Here is a 25,171-nt window from a genome sequence, read left to right as displayed (position 1 = left end):
GTAAAGTACTTCTAAGAATTGTATTTCACTCACTGAAACTAAAATCAGTAGTATCACATAATAAAAACAAACAAATAAAAAAACACCACCAAGAGCAAAACGTTAATTTTTTTTTTGTTTTTTCTAGGAAATAAAAATCTGGCCATGCTGGACCTCATTGTTCGATGACAAAGTTGGCCAGCACAGGGTAGCACATGTCCCAGTCAACACGGGTGTGGTTTCCTTAGGGCCGCCATCACACCCTCTCATACTGTCTTATCTGCCAGTTGCCCTTCCTCCTTAACATTCTCTTGACATGTAGGCTTCTGCATTTGCAACCTAAGCCCGCACTAAAATGAATCTATGTATTGTCAGACTTCTTTCATGATTTTTAAAGACTTGTTGACTATATCTTTTAACTTCCTATTTCTTTCAGGGGAAGAAAATTTCCCAATAATCCCTTTAATGGTAATTCCTGAAAGCCATGCATTTTTATACCATGACTGTGACTATCATATAAATGTTGTACTTGTACCACGTTACCAACCATGCCACTTAAACAGTAAGGTTACTGACAAGAAATGCAACTGTAGGTACTGCTTACCATGTGGGAGATGGCCATGGAAGCCTGCTGCCAAGTGTCTATTACGATCTTCTCATCTACCTCAAAGTTAGCTTCCAAACCTTCTAGTGATGGATCAATCTTGCCCTTCAGTAATGCTTTCACCTTTGGTTTGATGGTAACATTTTCGGGAGAAGTGGATATTCGAGGAACTAGAGGAATTCTTTGGGGAAAAAAAAAACAAATCAAAGAAACATAAGGTTTTCATTGAACAGAATTCTATTTTTATAACAGTGTTAGTTTGAACCTTTTTGTTGTGTTGCTTTAATTCATATTTCCAAAGTTTTCCTGGAAGAATTATTTTGAAGGGCTATGATTGGAAAATGCTATATTAATCACATTAATGTGGTCTACAAAATCTTGCTAATAATAGAAAACTCACAGCAAGCAACAACAAGACATTTTTCAGATTTAGTTCTTAATAATTAAAAGAGGCAGATCGGATAACAGTGATTATGAAGAAAGACCCCCAAAATGTCCTATATTTTTGGTCATATTTCCAGGGTACATCTTCTCATGAGGGTAAATTAATATGGGAAAAGTAAACCTAATGAAACTTATTCAAGATGGTCAATATCACTTGGCATCTTGACATGAAAATTGGACTAACACAAATCTGACTGTGGCTGTTAAACAGACGTGATGATGTTTGTGTGGTTGCCAAGGTGAAGGTTCAGAAGTCCTCTCCTTTCTTACTCATGGATAGTGAGGGTTTTCTCTTCAACAAGCGCTGTGGCAAAACATTAAGAGTGAAGCTTGTTCTCCATCTTCTCTTAAGAGTATTCCTTCCTTAAGTGGAGATTTTAGAACAATTTCTGAGAATATACTAGCGTTGATCCTAGCATCTCAGGGGTTAACTCAAGTACAAAGAGAGACCTAGGGTAGAGTGTTTATTGTAATTGGGGTCATCCTCTGGTGAAAAAAAATATATATATAAAGGGCTTTAAGTTTGGAGAAGGAATTGAAAAAGAGTAACTTCAAAGATGACTTGGTTGAAATTGTAATAAGAGAGTCAGGATCAACAGAAGGCATAACATTTGTTTTTATAGAGGCAAGAAGCAGGGGTTTGGAACAGGGATTTAAAAAGATAATTATGAACTCCAGAAAACAACTAGCTTGCTCTTGTTTGGAAGCATAAGATGAGATTTCTTGAACTTAACACTTTGATTTTCACAGTGTGCAGTGGTTAGAATGAGAATACCCCCATAGGTTCATATATTTGAATGCTTAATCCTTAGCTGCTGAACTGTTTGGGGAAAGATTAGGAGTTGTGGCCTTGGTTGTTGGAGTATGTATGGTTTTGTTGGAGGAGGTGAGTCACTGGAGGTGGGCTTTGAGGTTGCAAAAACCCATGCCAGGCCCAGTGTTTCACTCTTTCTCCTTGCTTCCTACAGATCAGGGTGTCAATCAATCTCTCAGCTACTGCTCCAGTGCCATGCCTGTCTGCTCCCCCCCAGGATGATCATCAACTAACCCTCTAAAACTGTAATCAAGTTTCTAATTAAATGCTTTCTTTTTACAAGAGTTGCTTTGGTCATGGAATATCCTCACAGCAGAACAGTATCTATGACTCAGCACTTGGAATTCTGATGATCTAACATACCTATAAAGGCAATACATTGAAAATGTACTTACACATTGAATTATATCTTAATATCCAATTAATGCTAAATCAAAGCCATTTAAGTTCCAATAAGTTCACGTGAAGTGTGTGTGTGTGTGTGTGTGTGTGTGTGTGTGTGTGTGTGTGTGTGTGACCATCTCTAGACACTTCACACAGCACAACACTTTGCTTTGCAGGACAGCAGTCATGGCATATCATTTAGAAGAAGACTGGGTTTATGACCCACTAACTTAAACCAGGATCATCTATTTGTGTGGCCCTAGGTTTGGAATTATCCACTGGAGTTTAAGAGGCTTACTGTTTGTCACACAGCTAAAGACAATGACTATCCACCCCCCCACCCCCCCCCCCCCGAGAGTTCATCAGTTGCCAATGGTTCAGCAGAAAGATAAGATGTTATGAGCGCCTATCCTATCCATCTTTGTCTCTTTTCAGGCCCAGTACAGGCAACTGCAGCTCCTGTGGGTTTTGTTTGCATTGGCAAGATTATATATCTATATCTATATCATCTATATCTATATGTATATATATATATCCATCCTGATGGTGGTATTTCTACCCTCCCTCTCTATCTCCTGCCTTGTATATCCTTTCCATTCAGTCCTTCTGCAGTATTCCCTGAGCCTTAGATGGTATGGTACAAATGTAATGTTTCAGGTTGAGTGCTCATTTATTCTAAGCATCTTAAGCAGGCATGAGTCTCTGTACTCATGGGGAGAAAAGAATGACTTTTGTGTGAGGGAGATAAGAGAGGTGGAGAGTGATACTAATCAGAACTACAAGCATGTGAAATTGTCTACAAGCAAATTTAATCAATGCAAACAGAAAGGGGATAAGGAAATGAGAACAAAGGTAAATATATAATAGTTCTATTTTAAAATTATAGGTAGTTGTTGATGAAAATGGGCTTAGAATTCATTTATTGGGAAGAAAAATGCCAGTTCTGTCACTATCAGGAGATATGAAATTAGGTATGCTGCTTGAATTTCTGAGCCTCACTTCTTGGAATAATATAAACACATTATTATTATGACTATTTTCATGAATAATTCTTTATCAACTAACACAACTACTATTTTGAAAATAATATATGGCCACCAGTATTATAGGGTTGTTGGAAGGAATAAAGTAAAAAGAACTATGCAAAACTGCTTAGCACTGTGTTTCCTTCTTTCTACATGTTACAGCCTGTGGTTATTTGGTTGGTGAGCGGCTTGGTGTATTGATTGACTGATTGTTTCAACAGTTTTGCCACAGCAGTGATTTGAGGTTGAGATTGGTACAAAGTTGCTCTGCAAAAAATAAGAACTGCCTGTTCTTCCGTGGGCTTATTGTACTAACCAACATTAATAGTTTCCCTCTTATGCCTGGTTTGCCATTATGTGCTAAGAACAGATTGCACTGCCACTCTAGACACTGAAACTTGGTCTCTTTTGGTGATTCTTATGGTTCCTATTGCCTCTGGTATTTATTATTGTTCTAATTTCAAAGTTTTCTTAGCAGCATGTTCAATGTTTTTCTTTTATGTGGGAGAGGAAGAGGGTGCATGCTCACCCTTTTGTGTATTCTTGTATATATATGGGCTTGACAGAAATATAACATCAGATGAAAGAATATGAGTGAAGAAATGGGCTTTGGATCATTGCATAACCTATGTGGCAATGCCATCTTAATTTATTTTTGGAACAAGAGAGGGATTAACAAAGTGAGAACATGTAATACTCACAATTAAAATATTGCATATAAGCAAGGGCAAACTATTATCTATTATCCAACAACAAAAGAGACCACCCTTTATTAACAGTTTGAGGACTAGATTTTAAGTGTTTCAGTTTCCAGACATGATCCCATATATTTTGCAGATTCTATTTTCTGTAAATTTTCACAACAACCTTGCTTTTACAAGAATGAAAATTGAGGCTTACATTGAGATGCAGTGACTTGTCAGACAGGCAAGTTATCTTAACCCACTTACATACAGTTAGTAAGTGACAGACTCAGGATTTAAACTAGACCAATCTGGTTTCAAAGTATATTCATTATGCTATACTTTGCTTACACAGCTCCTACACCTATGTTGACTGAGTAAACATCTAGGCAAAGAGGCTTCCTTTAAATATAAAATACATAACTCATGTGCTTGGAGGTTAAAACACAACATTCAGTGTCTGCATACCATTTTGTAAATCTAACTTCTGCTTGCACTTCCATCTTCATACCAAGATTATTCTATTTTCTCGTGTTTTGCTTAATGATCACTAGGAAATACTGTTTTAAGTTTTCCTAAATTTTAAATTTATTTTCAAATAACACATTTACTCCTAAATGATTTCAAATTCTGTTTTCAAGTGCTTTGAGACACATAAAATTAGGTAAAATTAGATCTTAGTGGTTAATGGCTGGAAACTACACCACAGGGATCACTACCTTTCCCCTTGCCCTACCCTTTCAAGACGCCATTTTCTCCATATCTTACATCTCAGAGTCTGAGATATTGCCCTTCCTCCCCAGAACTCATCTATTATATCTATAAGAAATTTACTATATTTTTGTTGCAGATGATTTATTTGGCTAAAAAAAATGTAATTTGTCTTTACCCTACCACTAAGTTCCTGTTTCTGTTGGCAACAATCTGGTGTTAGATTATTAATATCTTTCAGTCTGGTAAGGTCATGCTCATATACTATTAGACTTTTACAATTTCTCAATTTCCTCACCTGTAAAAGGATGGTGATCCCTTCCATTTTAATTTACATAATCTCTCTTTCTTCTCTCTCTTATACACACACAGACACACATACACATACAGATATACACACAGAGACACATGCATAGACACAGACATACAGACACACACCTACACACACCTACACACACACACACACACACACACACACACACACACACAATCCAGTTCTTTCTTTCATTTAAGTTCCTAATCCCTCACCAGAGGTCTTTGGAGCTAAATGTATTTCTGAATATGGAAGTGACATACTGCCTAATATCCACAGCAGAGTCTTGCAAAAAGCGACATAGGAAACAGATTATACCTCTTTAGCCAAAGGAGTACATATTCACCGCTAACAAGATAAATAATCATATCACGTCAAGCTAATGTCACATCAAAGTTAGAAAAAAAAAAAGCTCAGCTTTTTAGAACATTTTGGGGTTTCCATTAAGAGAAACATTATTTATAATTTAAAAACCACATTGCTCTATGTTCAAAGAAATTACAGTGTAACACAATGGTCTGCCTTACCTAAGCTGGTTTTCTGAAATGTCTTTACTATCGAGCTGAATCAATGGGACCCGAGTAAATTTCTTATTGTCTTCTAGTGGGATTTTGGATTCCATTGCTCTGTAATAATCTTGGAGGAGTCTTTTGGTATCCTGGAAACGGTTCACTTCCGCCTTTAATACAGAAAGTGGATATCAATACCCAATTTAGAGCAGACTAATCTGTATGTATTTCTGTGACATCTATGTATACTGTAAATAGAAATTTTAAAACATGTTGGTTGAAAGTAATTTTCTAGAAATTAAGAAAGAGACTTGGTTATTTCTCTGTCCCTAAAGTTTTCATAACTATTTAAGAGAGCAAGCGACTTTGTATTCTATGTGTTTATTGAGTGTGATTCCATTTAACCAGGTGGCGGTTTGACACCTCTTGATAACGGGCATTTGATTCTTCCCTCCATCACTGATGTAACTTCTTTGTCCTAGCAACAGCTCAGTTGCCTTGGGGTACCACAGAGGCTGTATGTACGAGAACAAAATGAAACCAACAGCTAGGTTAGTTTCCTCTGGTGCAATACGAACTATTTGTGGAAACAGGACAAACAAGAGCACAAAATGAAACAATAATTCTCTCAGTACAGTTTCCTGTCTTGCTTAATGTGAACAGGATAGCCATAACTCGTAACTTCTCTGGTCTTTGCTGCTCCACACCTCTGTTGGCTTGGCTAGAAGATACCTTGGAGGAAGTCGAGGAGTTCAGAGGATTTGGTTATAAAACCATCAGCTATTATTCATGTGTGCCGTCTCCTTGTTAGTTCAGGTTTGCCCTGGTGGCACACGTGCACTGGGCATATATACTGTGAGTCCCTAAACATCCCTAACATGATACAAATGTAGACCCTGGATTTCCAACTGATTCTCTCTCTATTACATCATGTGGTGTGTAGGTCCTTCTTTTTGGTGAGGTACCTATTATCCCCAACTTTCCTTGGTTGGTGGGGTTGTGTGAGCACATATGTGAAGCCATAAATGTCGAGCCTTCTATGCAGAGGTAATTCACAAAACTAGTTCATTGAAGAGCTAGATTTCTTGCTCGCTCGCTCGCTCGCTCGCTCGCTCATTCTTTTTTAAGGAAAAAAATCTTTTTTAAAGTTTTTTTTCTAAATGTAGCCCAAGGACATTAATAAAGGGATTCCATATCACTTTGAGGCCTGCTCTTTTCTGAAGGGAGGAGCAGTGGATCTGGGGGAAAAGGGAGGTAGCGAGAGGGAATGGGAGGCTGCGGTCGGAATGCATCATATGAGAGAAGGATAAAGAAAAACATGTTTCTAAACTATTCAGAAATAGACTTGCATTACCAAATTGACTATTGACAATGAAGGGATGCCTGCTTTCGCATAGTAGTATACAATAAAAAAGTAACAGGTGAAATAAGATTGTTTTATAGAGAAAATGATAGATGGATTGTTTCTGCTTTTTGCAATATTAAACCCTTCTAGCTAAATATCTTAAAGAAGTGGAAATTCATCCATTTACTTGGAGTCTATATTATAAAATAAGGCTAACATTTATATATTATTTTAAATTTTAGGATGTTTTACATATGAGCACAGTACTTTCAAGTGGCCATGAAAGCCATAGATTTTTCTTTATCATTGAATTAAAATATTCTTACACAGAATTGCCCCACAGTTTAATAAAAATTATTGGTATGGTAAATTTTCAGTTTTGTAAAACTGCATGGAAGATTGTTTGATTACATTATACACATGGGAACTCACACAATATCACATTTACAACGAATAAGATGCAAATCTAAACTTATTATGTACATATTGAATATTAACAATTAATTTTGGAAAATTGAAGATAAGTGTGGGGGGCATTTACAAAAAGCTATTAGTCACTGAATCAATACTATTGGGCAAATAAAGTGATAAACCTGGAAAGTGTTTCTTCTGTAACTTAGAACACTGAATTCTTCATTAATCACTAAGTTTGGGAGACTGTAGTTTATAGAGTCAGTATTTGAAACTGTCCTGGGATCTGTCCCTAGGACTTTTCTTATTATAGTAACTTCTTTGTATAAAATATTAACTCATCTTAAGGGGAACAACTTGATTCAAAATATAAACAAATTTGAAGAGGATACCACACATATTCAGAATTCTCCTTTAAGAAAAATTAATCAGGGTTCCCCTTACATTTACAACAAGTAAATAACCCTGTGTGACGTGGCTTCTTCGCTGCTGGAGTTTCAGATTTTGCTTTTCTTTTTGTGTGGTATTCTGGATTGAACCTAGGACCTCCTGCATTCTAAACAAGTACTTTTACTTTATGGTTGGTCAATATGCCAAGCCTCCCTTTTTTATTTATTTTTGAGATGGGATCTTATTACATTTCCCAGACTAACCATGACCTGCCTGTTTGCCTGTAGGCCCTGATCTTGTGATCCTCCTCCCTCAGCCTCTTGGGTAGGTGTGACTTACAGGTTTTTGCACCAGTGCCAGCTTAGAAAAGCATTTCTAAACTTTACTGTGTGGAGAACTTGTTGCAGAGGCTGTGCATGAATATCTTGTTGAAATGAACAAGCAAAAACTTCCCAAGGTCAAGCAAGTTACGAAACTGAACATTAATGTGCCAAAATGATTTCTTTATTTGTGGAGCATCTTAGTTTCTAAATATGTCAGCAGGCTCATCAATCTCCCAGAGAGGAGGATAGGTAGAATCATGCAGCACTTCCCAAAGTCACTTATGTAATTGCAACATTTTCTGGAACAGCTTGGAAGGCAAGTTTCCAGAGAACCCACTTTTGGAAGCCATTATCTAGCCGTTTGTGAGATAGCACATGGAACTGAAGCTTTGCTCAAGGCTTATTACCTTCTGTCCTTGACAAACATTAATAAGGCTTCTGATTTTGAGCGTCTTGGACAAAATGCAGGCCGCCTCAACGGTCTAGTAGTTGATGGGTTGTCCCATCATCATGTTCTTTCTCCATGCGCTGAGATGATAGTTACTCGTGAGCATGTCCACAGTTGGTTTTTACAGGGTTTATTGAGCAGTGCCAAACAAAGCTCTTTGTGTTCTATTCATGAAGCTGAACAGTTCGGACAATGTTGTTGACATAGTAGTGTTCCAGAAGGAATACTGAGTCTGCAGTCACGCTCAGTCTAGATGCAATGATTGGGCCAATAGTTCCACCCCATTCTCTTCAGTTTCCTTATCTATGGAATGAGGATGACACTCGAACCTTCAGCATAGTGCTGTTGTGACAGTTTACAGTGTTCTAGTGGAAATTTCTGAGAGAAGTGCCCAGCATGTACTCTGCTATGCTACCTTATTTTATTTTGTCTGATGTGGGCATTGGTTCAATGTCTCAGGATAAGAACCTCAAATCTACATATTAATGAACTGTTAGAGTCTTACCTGTTCCACAGGAGTCATTTATGGCTCTGACTCATGAAAGTGACTCATGAAAGTCTGTTGTACCTTCATTATTGGATTGTAGCTACTTTTTCCATAAGCATTTGGTAAAAACCTGTTCATAATGTTTTCTCTCTACTTGTTCAAACTGGTGTCCCAAGCTTCTTCTCAGATGACTTTAGGCTAGTTGGGCACTTTACTTAGTCCTTTGTGTAAACTATGCATTATGATGCTAAGTGGACACCTTAATACACTTAATAATATGCTTAACAATGTCTCCATGTTGTCCTTTGGTTGAAACTCTTTTGAATCTATCTTATCTTCATGATCCAGCATTCTAACACGCCTTCATAGTTTTTCTTGTTCTGATATCCTGATTTCTCTAAACCTCCCACTTGGAAAAAATATAGTTCTTCTTCATTCCTAGTCCTTTATTTAACACCTGACAAATACCTTTGTTTGTATGCACTCATATCATTTGAGAAAGTCTGAATCAGACATACTGAGAATTAATAATAGAATATGTAACAGTATACTGTAATGAAAGTGATATAACCATAGATTTGCCCAAAGAATCTGTTGTGCTATATTTCATTTTTTTGTATAGAGATAAGATGACTGCAATGGCCATGCCATAAAAACAACATGAAATGAATTGTTGAGGCATCATGACAGCTTTAGATTCCAGCATAAGGGATACTTAAACAAAAACATTTTGAAACCATAGTGGATGATCTGGTAAACTGGACAGTGAATAATGGAAAGAGAGAATATACAGTGTTGATGAAATGAAAGGGGACAATTTTTCATTCCAAGTGGGATAAAGCAGAATAAAATGTTGCAAAATAGAACACCAAAAGATTTACTTCATCACTGTTGATACAAAGCACAGTTTTGCCCTATAGAATGTGGGAGACAGTTTATTTCAGGCCAGATGGGAGTGGATGGAGAGGGAACATGGATTTAGCATTCATTGCAGAAGAAGTTTCAGAGGATCTAAAACAGTAAAAAATCAATTCATCTATCAAATAAATTGATGAGAAGATCAGTAGGTTAGTTATATTTTAACAGAAAAGCAAAACAACCCCCCCATACACATACCTGTTGTCAAATAAAAGCAAATGAAACCATGGAAAGGGAAATAGTAAGGTGGGGGCTGCTATAATTCCTGAGGCTTTTGTGTTCTTCAGGTTTCTGTTGACTTTTCAGACCTGCCCATAGAGCTGGGATTGTCCCTTTGAAGGCTAGGATTACTAGAATGAATGGGTTATCTGTTTAAAGGAGATTTTCTGAACACCTACTATGTCTAAGTAAAAGATATAAGCAGAGATATTTTAACATCTCCTAACGTATCTTCTAAGTTAATCAATTATAGATGATTCATTCATTCATTCGTTCTCCCTCTTAACTATTCTCCTGTCAACAAAAATTAAGCATGGTTTGACCAAGATAGCCTTGACAGTCCCCTAAACATGAATAATTTTAGACAGGCTTTTCCCAAACTCAGCCCCTGGCCTCCATCAGTACTTTAGGGAACTAGTCCATTGCAAAGCTTTTTGTCTGTGTTTTTGAAATACATTTTAAGACAGGCCTTTTATCAGTTTTGTAACTAAGGAGTGCCTTCCTCTAGCTCTGAAAACTGTCTTTGAAGTACAGTTATTTCTCAAGGCAGATTGCATTCAAGGCTCCCATATGAGGGAAGGAAAGTAACTTCTGTGGATGTCTTCAGTTGTAAACCTATCTCCTACAATGAAGATAGGAGGAGGTTCAATTAATAAACACAACTGGGGCTGGCGAGGTGTCTCAGGATTAAAAGAGTGTACCACCCATTCAGAGGACTAGAGTTCTCAGGATCTACATTAGGTGGCTCACAGCTGCCAAAAACCCCAACTCTCAGGGGGATCCAAAGTTTTCTTCTTGTCTACACAGACACTGAGCAGGTGCCCAAAGCTACACGCTGATGCATATAATTAAAAGCATAAACATTACAAAGACAACTGATCTCACCCCTGATCCTGCCTCAACCCTTGATCTCTTGAAACCTATCTGTAGGCACTGTTTTGAGGGATTTGTCAGCTAAAGGCTAGTCAGCACTTTCTTTCCTTGTCACAGCAATTGTACCCATGGTTTTATTGTATCCCAGAAGTTATGGCAGGGCAGCTCTCTTGAACTAAGGTGGCTGGCCACCTTTAAGTATTTGCGGGTCTGATCAAGTAAACATCTCAGTTGCAGACAGCATCCCTGCTGCAGTCTCGCAGAACAAACACAGGGAAGCAGAAATGGCAAGTATCTGCTTGAGATACACTGTCTGTGTGGTTGCTTGGCTGGGATAAAAACACAATTTTTCTTGGCTAATTTTCTTGGCAAGCCAGAATGCATACCAGGTAGAGAATGCATACCACTCAGGGTGTTATGAGCAAAGTGATGCCTGAGTAGACCCCTAACATTCCCAAAGGAGTTGTTCCATGAGGAATAAGGCTGCAAAGGGAGTCTGTGTCACTGTGTCTGGCTGCTCCTACCTGCATCAGGGAAAAGAAGTGATTCATTGTTATTCCAACAGAGTCCTGCAGCCAGCTCTCATTAATGATATCAAGCCTCTCTTGCTCCGCCTCTTCCTTCCTGGCATCACAGATGTCCCACAGGCGGTCTCGTAGATCCTGAGTGGAAAGAGAAACAGCGTGACTGTGCGTGGGAGTCATGCCTTGTGCAGCTTCGGTACCATGCACCTGAGATTTTTTTTCCCTCTGGAGATATCTCTAAAGGAACCATTGCTGTGGATATTGCTCTATATAAATAAAACACTGATGGCCAGTGACCAGGCAGGAAGTAGGTTGCCAGGCAGGAAGTATGTGGGACAAGGAAAGAGGAGAATTCGGGGAAGCAGAAGGCTGAGGAGGGAGACACTGCAGCCACCGCCAGGACAAGTAGCATGTAAAGACTCTGGTAAGCCACCTGCCACGTGGCAAGGTATAGATTTATAAAAATGGGTTAATTTAAGATAAAAGAACAGTTAACAAGAAGCCTGCCACAGCCATACAGTTTATAAGTGATATAAGTGTCTGAGTGATTATTTTATAAGTGGATTGTGGGACTGTGGGGCTTGGGGAACCTGGAGAGAAGCCCTCCAGCAGCAAACCATGCCTGACAAGTTCATGTGTTAGATTCATTTATTCAGACAGCAATCACATCTCTATCTCTCTCAGATCATATGCCCATAGTTCTCATAAATCCATTCCCATCACATTATCCATGGGTGGCTCTATTTGTGTGTTGACTTTTTGTTAATAAACTTGTTTGGTTGAAAATCATTTTATTTAAATAAAAAAATCTGTGTATTGCTGGTGGAAAAAAATACAACATTGTATTTGAACCAAGGACCTTAGTTTGTTCACTATCAGAGATAGGGCATCGTTTACCAGAAAAATGTTTGAGATTGATGGGATGCTCGGCAACAGCTCAGCAGCATATCAGGTTAAGAATAGTAAGAAAGAATATGAATAGGACAATGTATAGCAAAATATTTATACATTGTAATTGACCTATAATATGGGCATTCAGAGATATTTCATTTATTTTACAATTTATATATAAGTATGCAAAAATTATAATGTCAAAATTATAGTGGTTCTGTGTATTGGATTTTTCTTAAATGTGTTGTTGACATATTTGCATCACCTATTAAATGACTGAAAGCAACATGAGGTGGCTCATTATCTTTATTTTTATAAGAGGACACTGGGAATAGGGAAGGCATTTTCCTTGGGTAAGTAAATGGTGAAGCTAGGATGTGAATCTTTGGGCCAGTAATGAATAGCATTATGTTATGCATCAGAATAGATAGTAGATAAAAGAAGAATTGGAGATGGAAAGTGCTTAAGAGGCTGTTGTGGTTGTTAAATTGTTTCTAGGCAGATACACCTTATCATTCTGTCTTCATGTGTCCAATCATCCTTCCTCAGAGAAACAGTTTAATGGAGGAGGATAGATCCTTGGACATAGATGACGTTGCTGCTGCCAAGTATCACGCTAATCTCATTGCCATATCTTTTCACCCATGGAATGTGATGGTTACTGGCGAGTACCTAGGATCATTGATGTGCAGATAAAATTAGACAGTGGCCGCAACTAGAGCATGCTCAGTATTTAGAAACGACTGTTGCTGCATTATACAATCACTGTGTCAAGACTGTAGCAGAGAAAAGGATGCAAATATCTTAGTGACAGCAGTTTCAGCGTTTCTTTTCTTCAAGATCATCTACATATAAACTACAAAAATGTGACAGGATAGAGCTGGTTTTTCAACCACCATTATGGATACTGCGTTTACAAAATGGATCTGAAGTCTGGTGTGGTGGTGCAAGCCGTTAATCCCAGCACTTGGGAGGCACAGGAAGGCAGATTTGGATTTGGGCTAGCCTGATCTATATAGTTCCAAGGCTACACAGAGAAACCCTGTCTTAAAAAACCAAAAGAAAAAAAAAATGGATGTACGATAGCCTCATCTCCAACCTAACTTTAACTCTTCGTGCCGTCAAGGGAAGGAAGTTTTGTTAGGCTTTACCATTTTCCCTACTGTGTATTCCTGCTGAGGATCTACTGTTTCAAAGTCTTAGTGTTTTGGACTTAGTGTTTAAGTTCAAATATATCGAACCTTTCAAGTAGAAATCATACTTGGTTCCTAGAATTCATGAATATATCCTAATAATAAAAGTTTTGTCAAAAGAGTATGCGTTGTCTTGTTCCTGCCAGGCCATGCTTGCCAGCAATATTTTGGCCTGAGATCTGGGTTGATATTTTAATTTTAATGTTTATTTTCCTTATTTGCCAAGTAGTCAAGTTATGTTTTCTATTCTCATTAATTCATTTCTCAAGTTTAATTTCTGTATTCTTCTTGAAACTATATTTTATATATATATATTCTTTCACATATTCAGACAAAGTTATTCCAAGTAAATAAATGCTTTCTTTCACACACATACACTATATATATTTTTATATAGATGTATCATACATACACACATGTATATGTTATCCAATGCTGACATCTTTGAGGGTCATCTTAAAATATTTGTCTAGCTTTTTGTAAACAATTAAATGAATTTATAGTTATTTATTTTAAATATTTAAAAGTAAAATGTGAAGCTATAAAAATAGTGAAAATAAAGGTTAAGTTATATTTAACTTTAGGTTGGAATATTTTTAAATTGGCCAGTAAAGATACAATAATGAAAATTTATATTTTTATTTACATAAACACTAAAAACTTTCTGCATAAAAATTCACCTCAAATAATCAAAATCAAACTGGGAATATATTTATAATATACCATCAATGAATGGTATTTATCCATAATATATAAAAAAGACATACTAATCAAGAAAGAGAGCCGATTTCAGCAGAAAAGTTAGTAGGAATCACAATCAAGATCCGGAAGAAAGAAAATCAATGGCCATTAAACAAGGAAGAAAGGCTAACTTCAAATCCAAAAGGAAAAATACAAATTTTAAGAAAATTAATATTTTACCTGCTAAGTTGGCAAACATTTAAATATGATAGAATTAATATTGAATGCATTCACATTACCTGTTGCTTAAAGTAAAATTGAACTGTCTATTGTTAATTTTTAAACTAAAAATTTTAACTTTTTATTAAATTAAAATAGGAATTTGTAAGTTCTCAATATGTCTCAAACATATTAAATATAAGCATAATCTTTCATTCAATGATTTTACTTTTTATTTATGTTCTTAAAAATTAGCCCAAGAAAATTGTTTATTATTAATTGTGTCGGAGGTATGTAGTTGGTTGAAATTTTATGTAATAATTTTATATTAAAAATTGGCACATAACATTTTAGTGAAATATGATTAATGATGGAGACATCTTCAACAAATTATAATGTTCACTACTCATGCACTTTAGTCATAAAAATGTTGTAGATGAAATTTTATTCATTAAAACTTTAATGTATTGATGAATGAAAAATGGAGAAGAGCAATATGTATAATATGCTACCATTTTTTGAAAATAATTAGGAGTGGTAAATATATTGAATATACCCAGGTAATAATAGTGGCTCTTATTGGCAGAGATTATGTATTTTTTATAATTTCTACTCATTATCTAATTAATCTATAAGAAAAATATGATGCATTTGGATTTAGAAAAGGAACAAAAGAAACAAATGACATATTTGGACTACCAAATTTCCTCATTCTCTGCCAGCAACCATCTACTATGAGAAAGAGAAATACAGGAGAGCCACTTTAAGGCTGAATTCATGAATGGGTGGGCAAAAGATAGAAACAAAAAGCAGTTGTAGGATTTACTTAGATGCATGATTTTTTCCCCCTTGAGACAGGTTTTCTTTGTGTAGCTCTGGCTCTCCTGGAACTTGCTTTGTATACCAGGCTAGCCTCAAACTCACAGACTTCTGCCTGCCTTTGTCTTCCAAGTGCTGGGATTAAAGGCATGTGCCACCACTTCCCTGCTTAGATGCCTGATTTTGTGGAATGTTAAAGAATAGGTAACAGATGAACACCTCTTAGGTTAAAGCCTTTGGCACCTCCCCATCATTGAAGCCATGATGCTGCCTTGCCATTTTTGTGAGAGATCACAAATAGGTTTCCCAACTGGTCTTCCTGATCTATCACTTCCCTACAGGAGCTTTTAAAGCCATAAATCAAGGCTTCCTGTCAATACTATAAAATGACCCCAGGCCTTAGCTAATATGGTCCCACACAATCCCTGTGACCTCATCAGCAGCCCTCTTGTCTATGCTCACTTTGCTCTCTGCTTCTTGGTAGCCTCCACACACGTCAAGACTCCTCCTGATCTCTCTGCCTTTGTTCCTCACTCTCCCTGATAAACCTTCCTCCACATAAGCATGTGGTTCACTACAGTATCCCTGCCCTCAGTCCATTCAAATGTCTCTAAGCAGGATTTCCACATCCACAACAAGCAAAATAGTTACAGAAATGCTTCAGCTTCTTACCTGTTTCCTTGATGCCATCATAGATTTACAAAACAAACATAACAATACACTCACCTTATGGTTATTGTTTTTTATTATTCTGTCTCCTGGCTACCAGCATGAAAATATTTTGGAGTCGCAGACTTTGTTTTTACCTGTTAAACCCTAGCGCTGTGGACATAATAAATGCTTTAATATTTCCTGAACAAATGATGAACACTGGGGTAGAGTTTGTCAATATGTTTGTTACACAAATGAATATAGAGATATCCTGTATAGAAATCTCCTACCAGTTGATACATTTGATCTTGGAAGGACGATGGTTAAGACTCAGGATATTCGAGGTCAGGTGTGGTGCACAGACCATTAATCCCAGCACTTGGGAGGTAGAGGCAGGTGAATCTATGTGAGTTTGAAGTCAGCCTGGTCAACACAGTGAGCTTTAGACCTTCTAAGGCTATATAGTGAGATCTTGCCTCAAACAAACTAACTCACTCAAGATGTTCTAAAGGGGGTGAAATATTCCATCTTGTAGAGAAACTCAGCTCCTTAGAGTCAGGAAATTCTAAATGAAGGCTCATTAAAATTCAGGAAGTAAACAACCCAGAAGCCTGGAGAAGTCCCTCAAACTAAGGTGTCCGAGAGCTCCCCTCCCCCAAACAATACAGGTCATTGTCATTGCTCTTAGATGCTGACCAGAACTTGACAGTAAGACCCTACTGCTGAAGACACCACCTTTATTAGTCCACAGGACCTAGAGAAACCAAGTCAGCATTGACCAGGAAGCATCTTCCCTTCAAGCGAGCTCTCATAGTACTAAAAGATGCTGTGTAGACTGCTGGAGGAAAAAATGCCATTAATAACTTTATCCAGCTGTGAACACCATGAGCTACATTCACATCACAGCTCCATCCAATAGCTTCCGGAGTATTGCAGGAGAGACTGTAGAAAGACTGTAAGAGCCAGAAGTTGGGGAGGACTGGAACAAATTAGTGTTTTCTGGACACGACAGAACTTTTGTACTCAAAAAGCTCACAGCAGCTGTGGTTGACTGCACAAGACCTACACAAGATCAAGCCAATTAAAAGTCTAGCATGGAGTTGGGGTTCATGAGCTCCCACCCCAGACTGAATTTCTATGGACAATTGGTGGCTTCTGGAGGAAGGAGAGTCTGTTTTCTCTAGGGGTATGTCTCCTGATAGTTTGACCATGCTCCGGTTATGGCCCATACTCAGAAGCATAGGAGACAGTGCAAATTGAATTTAATAAAAGAAGATAATTTGTGCGAGTTAGGGTGGTAGGGATCTTGATGAAGTTAAGGAGAGTTGAGAGAAATATGCTATATGAAATCCTCAAGGAATAATATTTTTAAAAGAAGTCCCCGAAACTGTCCAAATACATCAAACTACCTATCCTCAAGCTTATAAAAGCACAAGGGACTATTGAAAGGCATGCCCAACTTGGAACAGGCAAGTCAGTCATACTGCCTAGGAGAGGCTCCGACAATTCAAACTGCCTAAAAGAGGCAGAGAGAGATCGAGTCACCTGGAAGAGACACTCTCGAACCTGTCAAGCTGCTGGCAAGTTATGCAGTGAGCTCCAGGTTTCCAGGTTTTGTGAGCCATCACTCATGCTGGGTAAGCTTTCAATCCAAATGACCTTTGTGTCAATTATACTCCTGTAAGGAACCCCTCACCAATACTCCTGGAAGGAACCACAATAGCTTACCAAGCTGGGCTGTGGTAGCATCCTTACTTTTGTTCTGGATTCCCTATCTAGACACATTTCCTGAGGAACAGTGTCACACAAGATCACAATAATATTTGACTCTTTGTAACCAATACATAAGATAGGCTCAAGGCATCGTTCTGATGGGACTTGGGAGGGTGTCAATTTACACATGGGCCATGAAGCCTACAAAACTGAATGGAGGTTCTTGTGCACTAGAAGCCCTTCCCTAAAACATCAAGGTAATACACTTGACTTGTGAACTTACAAAAAGAAAAAAAAAAACATATCCACCTGCCTTCCAACTTCTAATTACTGTACCTGATAGAGATATAAACATATGTATAATATGTCAACAGACTTCAAAAGATCTAGGCAATAGAGGCAAGTATGGGTTGTCCCCATTTTCTTTCTGGCTGCTATTAGGCTGTGTAACTAGATTCAGGATGGGCATGTAATAACATGAGGTGCAGCCACAAGTAGGTGGACCAACAGACATGAAGACAGTCTGCAAAGCAGATACCAAGATTGCTCCTGCAATGTTGATGCCAGCTCCTCTTCTCAGAACTGTGCCATATATGAATTCTGAACCCAAAATGCAGAGCAGCCAGTCCTTTGTGGAGTTACTAATGACTGGGTCAAAGTTCAAATCTAATTTCTAATGCTTTCATCCCCAAAGACAGAAAGGGGAATGGAGTGGGGGTACAGGTGAGGAGATGAAAGTGAGGCGACCCTGGCCCAGCGGGTCATAGCAGTCCTTACATTCACTCTTTGGTGTAGTTCAGCCTTGGTCTCCTCATCTTCCCACAGGTCTTCAGGAACAGAGTTGAAATCAGTCTGCCACTGAGATACAAAATTTTGCTTGTGATCTGGACGCCTTAGAAACTCCTTGAAACTTGTTCTGTAAGTAAGGAAGGGAATGAGATGGTTCCTTGTCCTACCTAATCATGACAAAATTCTGACTTTGGGGACTTTACTTACCTAGTTTCATATAAATAAGAAAGTATAGTGTGTTGGTTTTCTCTAAGATACCGAAGTACGGTTTTGATGTGGTTTATGTAGGATTTCTCTATCAGTTCCCAGTAAGGTACTAAAAAGGAAGGCAATTCCTGTTAAACAGTAAAGCATAGAAGTCAGTGTTTCTGAAAATGAAAATTCTCAGACTAGCTGGGTCAAAAGAACACTCGTAATCAAGAGCAAGTCCCAACTGCAACTGCCCGGAGCACACCTTCTGGAATGTTTTAGTCTTCATCCGTCTCCAGAAGATATTTCCTCTTCCAGATAATCTGCATGTCTTAGCACAGACATTATTTCTTGTAGAAATCCTTCCCTGGCCCAATCAGTTTACAAGGTTATCCCCAGATCCTCTGAGGCTCTGTCTTAGCATCCTGCACTCCAGTTATTATAATATTGGCAACATTAATTCTGTTTGTGCTTTGTTCTAGAATACCAGCACTGTTCAGCCAGGGGCTGCCGTGGTCTTGATCAGTTTTTCCATATAATCACATTGTATGTGGGACCTGGCAAGTCCTCAAAGACTTGAATGAATGAATGATTTCTTACATTTGCCTCAGCTGGAAAACTGTCTTGTTTGACGAACACTTTGTGTTCCTGTCAGGGTTGGAACAAGTTGTTTCTGTTGCCTTCCACCAGGACAATCTTTACTTGCTATGTATTATGTGGGACTCAGAAAGTTTTTCTTATGTTATCTCCAATCATGCAAACAAGCAATCAAATATAAAACCAATGCAAATGAAATAAAATTAAAAGTATACATTATATTGAATATAAACTTGATATATAATTATCCTTTTTTATGACTATACACTTATTTACTCAAACATCGTCCATGAGGTACTTACAAATTATCTGGGTTAATTTTTTCTTCAATTACAAAATTCTAAATACTAGAAACTTTTTTAATAGCTGCGTGAATCTCATGGATACATTAAAGATGACATTTCCAGACAGAATCTTCTGCTGTCACACCAAGCATGTCATTGAATAAGTTTTTTTCTTTGTTGAGTGGAAAATTGCTTTCCTGTATTTTCTGCATCTCAGGCTTCACTGTGGCATTTGGAGAAGAAAAGCCCATGCTCCTATTGCCTTTGCTATGACTACTTGATAAACATCACCAGACTGAGTCTTATTGGTGAAGACAGAGCAATGCTGGACCGAGAACAGATCCAACCTGTTCTATCATTACTTAAGTGCCTTACCAGGTATTCCTAAGCTGATCACAAGGGAATCATTGAGGGTTTAGTCACCCTACATATCATTGCTTTAGAAAAAAGGCATTTTCCATTGAATAAGCCAGATTCCCCTAGCCTTGGGAGCTTATATTCTGGTGGGAGAGGAGAAAAGGTTACTCGGTTATAAATGACTAAGTAAAGCCGGAGTTGCTGGTGTACACCCTTAATCCCAGCACTCGGGAAGCAGAGGCAGGCAGGCAGATCTCTGTGAGTTTGAGGCCAGCCTGGTCTATCCAGTGAGATCCAGGACAGGTACCAAAACAACATGGAGAAACCCTGTCTTAAAAAAAAAATCAAAATAAGCAACATAAGCTCATGTGTCTTCATTATATCCCTCTTCTCTGGCCCTTCTGCTTCTCTCTACCTTGTTTGGTGATCTAAACAGCTTCAGCAAAGTTCCCTTTCTCTATTTCTTGACAAAAATATTCTATTCTTCTCTGGTGGTTCCTGTAGGAACCCCATGCGAGGGCTGTATCTTGAGTCACATGACCCTCTCTGTGTAGACATCCTCTTGAGATCAAGGAGGTCTTGTGCTTCCCCCCCCCCACTCTTAAGCATTAAGTTCACAGTGACTCTCAACTGTCCCTTGCTGTGAATGTTCAAGCCTCACCTTTGTATATTTCCCAATGTATGGATGATATACTTGTAAACACTGTTCCATTTTCTTTCCTTGACATTCATCTGCTTCTTACAAGAGTCCATCCCAAGATTTATGCATGTGGACTTATATCCTATCTCAATATTAATGATTTTTTATTTTAACATTTGTCTGCTATAGTGTTATTTCCTTTGAGCAATCCCAAGGGATAAAATTTGAGTATTTTTGTTTTTCACTCCCCACCCAATACCCAATAATGATTATACTTTGTTCCGTCAGACTCCTTCTCTTCTGTTTCTGTGTCTCTCTCTGTCTGTATACATTTGAGGTAGCTTCTTCTTGGGTGAGTGACACCCATTATATATGAGCATACATACATACATACATACATGAACATATTATTTAAATGTTTCATATTTAAATATTTTCCAATTTTACCCATGAGACTCGTTAATTAATCAGAAATCTATTAAGAATATGTCACATACTGTTGACGATGTCTGGTTTTCCCATATGCTACATATTCTCTCCCCAAAGAATTTACAGCCTAACATGTGGGATTAAACATCCCCAGAGGGGATTAATAACAACTGCAACACAACTCCTGCAGTCAATGTGTGGCTCTCAGATGCCTGATACAGATGGACCTTGATGAGTTTATCAGTGCAAGAGACCAGTGTGGACTGGAATAAAAAATAAAAAGATGGAACTTATTCTTATAAACATGTCCTTGTCTTGTATTAGGAAAAAAAGTGTGTGATTTCCCCAAGTTCACTGATTTATCTTTTGAAGCCCCAGGTCCAGGTAACAAGTGCTTTACCTCTGTCATAGGAAAATGGCTCTTTGTGTACCTCCTTGTCTAGTATACTTATTATGAGTTCTCTGGGCAGGTAGCTGTCTTAAGGTTTAGTTAGATTCATATGTTGCTTTCCTTTTCTAAAATGTCAGAGATTAAATTTCATCTGGAAGTATTATGCTTCATCTTGAAGCATTTATGCATGGATGGGGGACTGTAAATTTGCTGGGTATGTATGCAGCAGAAGTCATGCTTCTAGGAAACTGCATCTCTGCTTGTCCTCAGGGAGAAAATTGGTACTCACAGAAGCTATTTGTTCTCCCGAGCTCAATACTCAAGAGCAGTTTCAAAGTATGACCCAGAAACTCAAATCCACAGGAGAAATTGAAATGCAGTTCACTGACAAGCCTCTAGCAAATTTCTCACTCTTTCCCCCACTTCAATACTGTGGATGGAATCCAGAATCTTCTGCACTCTACCAATGAGCTGCAACTCCAGGCTTATCTCAGTTTTTGATAAATAGATACACAGTCCTGACTTCAGAAGGATTGTTAGGTGTTACAAATGTGGCAACACTTGATGTTAAAAGGATAAATTATTCTATTCTTTTCATGAGAAGGTTGCCGTACCTCGGGTATAGGCTCATTCACGTAGATCCACTCTTCTGATCCTGGCTTAGGTGGTCCTGGTGCTGTTGGTGTGGGTGATGTGTCTGCAGAGCCACCAGGTGATTTCTTTGCTGGTGTTTTTCCTCCTTGTGGTTTTCCTTTAGGAGAAACTTAAACATGCATATGAAATCATTCCAGTACAAGTAGATGAACGGGATAGGTTTCTGAATATGACAAAGTCTGTGATTGTTATGGGATTCAGGCCACCCATTGATTACTCTTGCCTTCTTCAGGCAGTTTTACCAACTGGAAGATATAATAGAAGAAATGCCGCATTTGCCATGGTCCCTGCATTAATGGATATACTACTCCTAAGGAGTTGTTTTCTTATTTAAAGGAATCCAGCAACTGGAATCTGTCTGGCTATTATAACTTCTGGCATTTTATGTTCACTCATGTCTTGCTTCTCTAATCCATGTGTGGCTCTTATAAAATTTAGGCTTTACCACAAAGTGTGTTTAATTTCCTACTGTAAAAACTGGTAATTAAATTCTTCATGCCAAATGAGAAAAAGAATGTCTAGAACATAAGTGGGGCTTGTTTGTGTCCCTTGAGACCCAGAGCAGAGGTTAGAGAAAGATCATATGTAAGTTTTATCCAGAGAAGGTAAGGCTACAGATGAGACAGATGAGAGAAGAGGCCACTGAAGACGCCGAACCTTCTCATATTCTCTATAGGTTGAAAGGATTTCTGAAAAAAAGTATTTCTTGCTATGGTCAGGCTTTAAATTTCAGTCTAGAAAATAAAGAAGAGAGGAAAGGAGGCACTGAGGGAGGTAGGAGTGGAAGCAAAAATGAGAGAGTAAGGGAATAGAGGAAGAGGTGAGTAAGTAAGAGGAGAATAAGGAGGAGAGGAGGAGGAGAGGGGAAGAAGAGGAGGAGGAGGGGGAAGAGGGAGAGAAGGAGTAAGTAGTCTGTGTTCTAACAGAATCTGAACAGAAATATACTTCTCTTTCTCTAACGAAGAGAACAGTTACACAGTTGTCTTATATTGTGAGTACAGACACACTGTGAAAGGATCAATATATTTTATTTTTAGAAAGTCACTCAGGCTCAATTCTACCTGCCTTCAGGTTAACTGCTGAAAATTGTACATGCAGTTGAAAGGTAACTATAACATGGGGAGCACTTTCGTTCTCCTAAATACATATTCTAATGAGTATAATTTAGTGATGCTCCTTAGCTTATTTTTGTCTTTATGCTAGTTAAAAGGCATAGTTTATAAGTAGAGAAAGTATTACCATTTATGACTTTGGGTAGTTCAGGTGATTTCTTCATATATAATTAAACCAATATCTGTTAATCATTCATACACTTGCAGACTAGCTAAAAATGTTCATAATTTGATATATTTTCTGTATGATTCTTTACCATTCATTCTGAACTGTGACTTTTTTTTTCCGAAAGAGGGTTTCTTTGTGTAGCTTTGGAGCCTATCCTGGACCTTGCTCTGTATATCAGGCTGGCCTGGAATTCATAGAGATCTGCTTGCCTCTGCCTCCTGAGTGCTGGGATTAAAAGTGTGTGCCATCACTGCCTGGCTTGAACTGTGACCATCTTAAGGCAGAGTCCTCTAAGCAGCATCTCCAGAGGAAAAACTGTGTAATTATAAATTGAGGACTAGAATAAGCTTTCCTCCCCCCTTATTTTAAAAATATTTTGATCCTTTAGTGAAAATTAGGAGAGATGGAGTATTTTTTGGATAACTGTGCTTTGAGACCATATTAAGTGTATCTAACATTTAGCAATAAAAACGGTGAGAGAAGGAGGATTCTCATTGGAAATAAATGTGTCTATACCTCAAGGAGTGAAAGAAGTTACTTTGAAATAAAATCTTTATTAGCTATTTAAATCTAATGAGGAACACCATTTGATGCATTCAAGTTCTATAGTGAGATCATCGAGTTCTTGCTATAGCCATTCCTAATGGGTAAAGGGTTGGGAGGAAAACTCCTGTTTGGGACATCATACACATCAATTTTAGGAAAATTTTCTTTAATAATGATAACTTGATAGGGTCAGGCAGATATCCTCTAAGTCAAGCTGATTTATAAATTAAAAATAAGTCACAGAGAAAATTTCAATTTTAAGGCAAGGTAGTAGATCAATGTTAAAAGTAGAGATCTGTTTAGATAGAGATGAATGTAAGTAACAAAAATACAAATAGTGGTGATTTAGTAAAGAGCTGAGCAATGAAAAGTCAGAAGTTTAAAGCAAAATTTAAAACCAAGAATGCAAATAAGTAACTGTAGGATATAAGTAAACTGCATTGATGGATGAGAAGAGGACATTACAAAGATCTGGACATTTTCTAGTTAACTTAAGTGTTTCTCAGGGAGGGGAGAGAGTTGGGAGGTGACCTTTGTTGGGAGGAGGTAGACATAGAAAGTCTGATTTATATATTTTGAATCAAGATGTTATTATTATTGTCATCATCATTTGTTGCTTTTCAGTCCTAAAATATTCCCTATGGGGACCTGATTTAATTAGTATTTTTCAAGTTGAAGCGAAAATATTGGTTAACAGTGATTACTTTTATATTTCTTAAGTTTGGCCATGTTTAGCAAATGTAACCTTTTGCTGAACCATATATAATATTCATGGCTGACTAGGCTGCCAAGAACAGCTGCCAAAGTTAAGAGGCAGGTCAGCTCCGATGAACATTTTAGCACAGAGGTGGAACAGATTTGAAGGAACACAACCAGGGAGAGAAGGTCCCAATGTTAGGTGAAGAGTCAGAGATTGAGCACACACCAGCACTGTGCTGAGAAGGAACATTGGCAAAGCTCATGGAGGAATGTGTTCTCTGCCCAGAGTCCTAGGATTTGTATTGTTCCTCATCATGGAGTCAGATATAAGTAACAATAAAGTAATAAGATTGATTATCTGAGATCATTTATGAAATCCACGTCTAGTATAATTGTGCTTAGAATCTCATAAGTGGTCAAACCCCTGTACAGCTACAGAAAAATTGCAACACTCAAGGCTCAGGACGTACCACGCAAGAGGGGGCAGGAAGATTTTAAGACAAGACCTGGAAGACCAGGGCATCTGCTGTGAGACTTTGTCTTATATATAGGACTGGGATATTACATTCATGAAATCTCGGTAATATGGTAGCCTAAATTAGACCTGAACAGTGACGACACCAGTTGACAAGCCAACGTGGAAGGGGAAAGATCACAAGGCTCCACACCTATATGAGGAGAAAAGTAATGACTGTTGAGAGATGGAGAATCACTCTTCCCAAGGGATGAGTCTCCTAACTGGTT

At 38.0% G+C, this 25,171-nt stretch overlaps 1 protein-coding gene across 5 annotated transcripts in view; it reads right to left on the bottom strand.

Moving 5' to 3' along the window:
• Spef2 (sperm flagellar 2) overlaps positions 1-25,171 on the bottom strand; it is a 167,325-nt gene that overhangs the window by 45,479 nt on the left and 96,675 nt on the right. For all 5 annotated transcript variants that reach the window (XM_076551770.1, XM_042261438.2, XM_042261439.2 and 2 more), the window contains 6 exons: positions 21,862-22,010; positions 18,568-18,695; positions 18,349-18,487; positions 11,405-11,542; positions 5,485-5,636; positions 584-764 (listed from right to left, as the gene is read on the bottom strand). In XM_076551770.1, coding sequence (XP_076407885.1) covers positions 584-764; positions 5,485-5,636; positions 11,405-11,542; positions 18,349-18,487; positions 18,568-18,695; positions 21,862-22,010 — 887 coding nt within the window. The remainder of the gene's footprint in view (positions 1-583; positions 765-5,484; positions 5,637-11,404; positions 11,543-18,348; positions 18,488-18,567; positions 18,696-21,861; positions 22,011-25,171) is intronic.

The sequence above is a fragment of the Peromyscus maniculatus genome, chromosome 15 (assembly GCF_049852395.1).
Source record: "Peromyscus maniculatus bairdii isolate BWxNUB_F1_BW_parent chromosome 15, HU_Pman_BW_mat_3.1, whole genome shotgun sequence".
Lineage (NCBI taxonomy): Eukaryota > Metazoa > Chordata > Mammalia > Rodentia > Cricetidae > Peromyscus > Peromyscus maniculatus.
The sequence above is the reverse complement of the archived record's forward strand: the minus strand, read 5'-3'. Positions and strand labels throughout refer to the sequence as shown.